The sequence below is a fragment of the Corvus brachyrhynchos genome, unplaced genomic scaffold (assembly GCF_000691975.1).
Source record: "Corvus brachyrhynchos isolate BGI_N302 unplaced genomic scaffold, ASM69197v1 scaffold580, whole genome shotgun sequence".
Taxonomy (NCBI): Eukaryota; Metazoa; Chordata; class Aves; order Passeriformes; family Corvidae; genus Corvus; species Corvus brachyrhynchos.
This window is the reverse complement of record NW_008240032.1, coordinates 440,290-447,207: the sequence shown is the minus strand read 5'-3', so window position 1 is coordinate 447,207 and position 6,918 is coordinate 440,290. Positions and strand designations below refer to the sequence as shown.

At 56.2% G+C, this 6,918-nt stretch overlaps 1 protein-coding gene across 1 annotated transcript in view; it reads right to left on the bottom strand.

The window, feature by feature from the left end:
• The window catches only part of SNRNP40 (small nuclear ribonucleoprotein U5 subunit 40), an 11,772-nt gene that overhangs the window by 1,748 nt on the left and 3,106 nt on the right, over nucleotides 1–6,918 (bottom strand). The window contains exons 5-8 of the mRNA XM_017743735.1: nucleotides 5,961–6,081; nucleotides 5,188–5,270; nucleotides 4,733–4,794; nucleotides 1,746–1,849 (exon numbers count right to left, since the gene is read on the bottom strand). Of these exons, the coding sequence (XP_017599224.1) occupies nucleotides 1,746–1,849; nucleotides 4,733–4,794; nucleotides 5,188–5,270; nucleotides 5,961–6,081 (370 nt within the window). The remainder of the gene's footprint in view (nucleotides 1–1,745; nucleotides 1,850–4,732; nucleotides 4,795–5,187; nucleotides 5,271–5,960; nucleotides 6,082–6,918) is intronic.

Below are 6,918 nucleotides of genomic sequence, written 5' to 3'. Positions count from 1 at the left end.
CCCCCCTCCTGTCAGGTACTTGTGCAGAGCCACAAGGTCCCCCCTGAGCCTCCTTTGCTCCAGGCTGAGCCCCTTTCCCAGCTCCCTCAGCCTCTCCTCACAGGATTCCCTCTCCAGCCCCATCCCAGCTCCCTCAGCCTCTCCTCACAGGATTCCCTCTCCAGCCCCATCCCAGCTCCCTCAGGCTCTGCTCACAGGATTCCCTCTCCAGCCCCATCCCAGCTCCCTCAGCCTCTCCTCACAGGATTCCCTCTCCAGCCCCATCCCAGCTCCCTCAGCCTCTCCTCACAGGATTCCCTCTCCAGCCCCATCCCAGCTCCCTCAGGCTCTCCTCACAGGATTCCCTCTCCAGCCCCATCCCAGCTCCCTCAGCCTCTCCTCACAGGATTCCCTCTCCAGCCCCATCCCAGCTCCCTCAGGCTCTCCTCACAGGATTCCCTCTCCAGCCCTTCCCCCCTTCAGGGAATTCAAGGCACAGAGCCACAGGAATGACCCAGAAGAGCTGGGTTTGACACCAGCTGTGGTTTAATCCCTGTCCAGGAGAGCTCTGGGGGCTCCACCACCAGCTGCAGCCCGGTGTGTGTCACCCTGCCACAGCCTGGCTGCCCGTGCAGCTCAGCATCCCGCACTGCTTTATAGGATTAGCGTTCCCAGGCCTTCACAGCCCGCAGCTGCACGACTCCACAGGTTCTTAATAATAGCTTTTTAATTTTTATCTGAAGCCCAGTGATTGATGACCCAAGAGGAGCTCGGCACATGATCCCACACCCAGAGAGGAGCTGGCTCTGCTCCTCCAGCACGGCCCCAGCCTCAGGAAGAGCCATGAAGAACCAGGAATGAATCCAGAACTCCCTCCCTGCCCCTTGGCATGACCGAGCTCTTAGCTTGGCTTTGGGGTGGACTGCTGGCAATTTTTGGCTGCTGATCTGGCCAAGGTGAGCATTTCCATGGAAACACAGCACCCTGCACCCCTGCCCAGCCCATGCTGGACCAGGAAATGGGGATGGAACCTGGTCCCAGCTCCTGCTGAGGGTAAAAATGGCTCTGAAAAGCCACCACAAGCTCTGCATCACCCAGCTCTGACTGGCGCCATGTGTGAGACACCTCCACTGCACCAAGAGCTTCCTTTGGGTGGGATCTTGGGCAGGAATTGTTCCCTGGCAGGGTGGGCAGGGTCTGGCATGGAATTGCCAGAGCAGCTGGGGCTGCCCCTGGATCCCTGGCAGTGCCCAAGGCCAGGCTGGACATTGGGGCTGGGAGCAGCCTGGCACAGTGGGAGGTGTCCCTGGGGTGGCACTGGGTGGGCTTTAAGGCCCCTTCCAACCCAACCCATTCCATGATTCTGTGATTTTGTGATTCTCTGATTTGCTTCCTACAGCTTTTGGGGAAGTCAGGACACCGCAGGTGATCCACGTCCTCACAGAATCCCCAAACACGGTTCTATCCCTGTGTCCCAGACATCTCAAACCCTTTCCTCGTGGCCCCTGGGAAGGCTGGACGAGCCCTGGGCAGTGGCAGCCACCCCCAGAGCCACCCTGCTGCCCTCTGGGTGTCCCCACCCCAGTCCCAGAGTCCCTGTGCTCAGCCCAGGCTGCCCCCACCCAGATGAGCAAACAAGACCCTGCCACCCCTAAATCTCATAATGGGGCTCTGAGCCACTCTGGCAATTTTGGGGGCTGCTTCCCAGAGGATCAGCAGTTCAGTGAGCCCTGGAGCTGCCTCCTGGGGAGGAGGGGAGCACTTACTGATGGGTTCCTCGGGGTGGAAAGCCAGTTCGTTCACGGAGCCGGCGTGGCCGGGCAGCTTGTAGAGGATCCTCCTGGAGGTGGTGTCCCACACGTACACAAACCTGCAACAGAGGCCCGATGAGGGCAGGAAGCAGGGAAAGAAAGCACCCCCAGGTGGTTCTGAGCTGGCTGGAACAGCTCAGAGTGCGGATAAACAGGAACTTCTCGGGAGAAAAATGCTGCCCTGACTGATTCAGGAGAGCAGAGGGCTGAGCAGGTAGGAATCAAAAGGTCAAGAGGCAAAAACCTCACTGCCAGCACTGCATTTCATCCCTCAGGGCACAGGGGATTTGGATTTGAAAGCTGTGAGGCCAAAGGAATCCCTGATAGTGCAGGCACAGGGAGAAAATCAGCACTGGGAATGGGGAGGAGGGGTCTCACCTCACAAACACCCCCAAACACTCTCTGCACGTCCAGGCATCACCTTGGGCTGGCAGTGAGGAGGGGCCCAGAGCCCCCCAGCCCCTGCTGCAGTGCAATCCCTCACAGCCAGCAGCTCCAGAGATGGATTTCCTCTGGCTGTGCCACATGATCCACTTCCCAGCAGTTACTAGGGAGTGACGGGATCACCCTCATCACCCTCCCTCAGGCCTGAGCCCCCACCTGAGCTGAGGGGCAGAACCTGCCAGGATCCTTCCCTGGGAGCTCAGGAAGGAATGGCTGGCACCAGGCCCAGCTCAGCTTTCCCACTGCTCCTACAAACGGCCTCAGAGCCAGGGAAACAGAGCCCCAAATCCCTGGGTGTGCTGTGGGGAGCTCCACAGGGAAGCAGAGCCACGCCCTGGCCTGGCCAGGGAGATTTGGATGCAGCACAACAAGATGCACACCCTGCAGGCCCGGGGGAGGCAGTGCTGCAGCTCACCTGCACAGGTATCCCACACCCCTCCCTCCCTCCTTCCCTCCCTTCCCAGCACCAGGGAAGGGAATTTGGCACGAGGCTCTCAGCTCTGCAACAACAGAAGAGAAATCAGTGGCTGGGGAGAGCTGCAGCTGGGTGATGCTCACCCCGCTCCTTGGGGAGGTGATGGACAGCTCAGACGGAATTCCTGGAGCAGGAAAGGGCAGCAGTTGGGTTTGGTGGGAAGAGCAGCTCTGCAGTCGCCCCCCAGGGCATCCCTGGGCTTCCAGAGGCTGAGGGAGGGGGACAGCCCCTGGACACTCGGAAAAGCAATCCCCTGCTCCCAGGGAAGGTCACTGTGCATCCCAGGGTTCTCCCGCAGGGATTCAGACCTGCTGGGGATGGGTGGCCCCTCCCTCAGCCCTCAACACCAAGGCTGGACCCTTCCAGGCTTCTTTGGGGCTCCTCAGTTTCCCCCTTCCTTTCCATGGCAGGGCTTTGCAAACCAGACAAAACAAAAAAAAAAGATGATTTGTTTGTACAATCAGCCTGGATTTTCACTGAAATGCTGCTTTTCACCCCCAGAAAAAGCCCTGAATGATTTATAACCCCTGCTGGCTGCCCAGACAGGACACTGGGCACCAGCACCAGGTACTCCTCCTCCTTAGGAACTTCTCAGGCTGGTGCCATTCTGTGATTTATTTCCTTGAGGGAAGCCCCCAGGCCTGCAATGCAAGCCTTGAATGAGGATGATTTCAAGCCCAGCCCTTATCCAGCAGGCAGGAATTGTCCCTGTTGCTTTCTCAAGGCACTCTGCTGTTGTGGTTTTTAATTTGGTGTTGCAAGGCAGGCAAAGTGGCTGATTTTACTACAACACTTCTGAAGGGCTCAACCCCAAAAAACATTCAGGTGATTGTCCCTCCAACACAGGCACAGTGCACAAGGAGAGAGAAATCACTGGGGGACTGTTTTGTACTCAAAACAAAATGTTTGTTTAACCTTGCTTTGCTTTTCCTGAAAATAGTCCTAAAAAAATTAAAATAACAATAAAAACAAAAAAAAAATTTAAAAAATAATTTAAAAATAATTAATTTAAAAAAACCCAAAAATGAAAATAAAATAACAATTAAAATAACCTGAAAGCTCTCTGATAGCAGAAAGATTGGAGTGGCCTGGTCTGACCTGCCCCAGGAGCTCCATCAGCACCTGCAGAATGAACCCACTGACCCAAACTCCTGGCACAGCTGCCCAGAGCAGGGCTCAGCCTGCCCCTGACGCAGGGATCCAGGCAGGAATTCCTCTCCCAGGCAGGAATTCCTCTCCCAGGCAGGAATTCCTCTCCCTGTCAGTGCCCAGCAGGGCTGGGGGCAGAGTCCCGGCTCAGGTTTATGCTGGGACAGCTGCCCCACTAAAAGTGGGCAGGGAGAGCTCGAGTTCTGCCTCTCTGCTACCAGAAACTCATTAATCTGCTGATTACTGCTGCTCCATGCCCTGGCCCCCAGCCTGCAGGAATTCCTGTCTCCCTGGCTCTGCATTTGGGCCTGGATTTGCTCCAGGGGCCGTTGGTGTCCTTCACAGGGACCTTCAGCCCCCGTGCTGCTTCTCCCTCTGCCCCTTTCGCTCCTCGGCTGACTTTAGCCTAGAGAACCTCTCATTCACGAGTCTGATGTGTGCTAATTGATCTTTATTTCTCCTCAGTTAAAGGAGGGATCACTAATGATCCCTGGAATCCCAGCATGCAGGGATGTAACTGGGATTTGTGCTCCTCATCCTCTAACCCCACATGCAGACCCTGCTCTCAAAGACCCTCCCAAGCTTCTGCCAGGACACCCAGGGGTCCAACCCAGTGGCAAAGATGTCGCTGTCACCTGCTGGCCCTGCTGGGGGATCCTGAGCAGATCCCCAGCCAGTTTTTGACACTAATCATCAGATTTTACAACAGTCAGAAGCTCCTCCACAGACACCAAAGCAACAGAAACGCATCCCTGAGGAAATCAGGAAAACTCCTGAGGGTTGTTTGGGATCTCACACCCAACCCTGAGCCTTCAGAGTTGGATCCAGGAATGCTGCAAATCCATGGGGACAGAGGGATGCAGTGGCAACTCACCTGTCAGCCGACCCCCCTGCAATTTTGCTGCCATCTGGGGACCAGGAGCACCTCAGAAGGTTCTAAAATAAAAGAACATGCACAGATCTGCTCAGTTTTCCCCTTCTCCTTGAATTAAAATCGCCAGGAGACTTTAACCAGCACCACTTTAATGATCTCCCTTGGAAGACGAGGTGGTAATTACAGATTTTATTTTATTGCTGCAAACAGCCAGTGCCTTGTTATTTCACACAAAGTAGATGGTAAGTGTAGAAAATACTTAATTTACAGCTAATTACAGCTGAACTGAGCAAAGAAATCTTGTTACTGAGGCTTTAATTGGAATCCCACTTCAAGTATTCATCTTTCTTTGAGTTCTTATTAAGGCCCTTTCTGGCCTAAACTTGAAGTGAAAAAAACAATTTAGAGAGAAGTTAATAGCAGGGGGAATTGAACAAGGAGTGGAGCACACTCACCTTCTCAAAATTATGGACATTCCCCTGGAAAATCTTCACACATCTCTCCTTGGGGGCGAAGGGCCTCACGTCCCAGATCCGAACTGCAACAGAGTCAGAGCCAGCAGCTGAGGGTGCCAGGGAAAGGGCAGCCCTGGAAAACCCTTCCCCGTGCCCAGGACGTGCTCCCTGTCCCCTTCATGTCCCCAAAAGCCAAAGGGAACCAGCAGCTTTCCCTGCAGGAAGCTTTGCTCTGGCAGGACAAAAGCAGCAACGTGTAACTACACCCAGAGCGGGAAAATCCAAACCAGCTACCCCAGAATTCAGCCACCACCTCCTTACAGGAGGATTTGCTTTATCCTGACACATCCCATGGGCACGGTCCTGATGGGCTCAGCCTCACTGGGCACCTCGATGGGACGGGCAGGGTGGCAGCTGGGCTGTCACTGCTGCTCAGGGACAAACCTGTGCCATGTCCCGTGTCCCCAGTGCCCTGCAGGAGCTGGGCTGTCACTGCCATGAGGGGACAAACCTGTGCCATGTCCCGTGTCCCCAGTGCCCTGCAGGAGCTGGGCTGTCACTGCCATGAGGGGACAAACCTGTGCCATGTCCCGTGTCCCCAGAGCCCTCCAGGAGCGGGCACAAACCCCCCTGAGGGAGCTGCTCCCCCCGCCAAGGACGCGAATCCACGGTTTAACTCCGGAGCCAAACTTCTGGCAGCCCACCCCACCTCTGGGTGCTTTTTTCCCGGGATGAACACCCAGAGGTGTCCCGGGAGCCTCAGCAGGGTGTACCTGTGTTGTCCATGGCGTTGGAGAGCAGGTAGGAGCCCTCGGAGCTGAGGCTCAGGCCCGTCACGGAGTCGGCGTGGCCCCGCATGGTGTAGGTGAGCTTGTTCTGCCGCAGGTCCCACACCTGGCACAGCAAACACAGCCAGGAATGCTGGAGCTGCAGCTCCCAGAGCATCCCACACAGGTACTGCCAAATCAGCTCTGGGTTCCAGCTGCTGGGGGCTGGAGCTTGAGGGGTATTGTAGGAAAAGGGGATTTGTGCCTTAGGAGATTCCTGACTGAACGTATTCAACCCCCAAGGAGTCACACGGCAGCAGCCCCACACGTGCAGGACCCAGGCAATGGCTTCCCAGTGCCAGAGGGCAGGGCTGGATGGGATCTTGGGCAGGAATTGTTCCCTGGCAGGGTGGGCAGGGGCTGGCATGGAATTACCAGAGCTGCCCCTGGATCCCTGGCAGTGTCCAAGGCCAGGCTGGACATTGGGGCTGGAGCAGCCTGGCACAGTGGGAGGTGTCCCTGCCCATGGAGGGGTTTGGAGTGAGCTGGGCTTTCAGGTGTTTCCCACCCAAACCATTGCATGATTCTATGAAAATATGAGGCTGGAACTTTGTGTGTGTTGGAGGAAGACAGAATTTGCCTTTTAGAAGATTTCTAAGTGAAGATGTTCAACCTCCAAAGAGTTCAGGGTCAGAACTCCTGAACTGGCTACAAAATCCCCAAATCCCACTGCCAGGTGGCACAGAGAAGCCAGTCCCAATTCCCACAGTTTCAGGCTGTTCTTCCCAACGAGGGGCAGTGGGAACAGCTCTGGGGGCAGTGCCAGGCTGGGGACAGCTCTGGGGGCAGTGCCACACCGAGCCCTGGCTGTGCCACGCTGGGGACAGCTCTGGGGGCAGTGCCACACCGAGCCCTGGCTGTGCCAAGCTGGGGACAGGCCTGGGGGGGGGGCAGCACTGAGTGC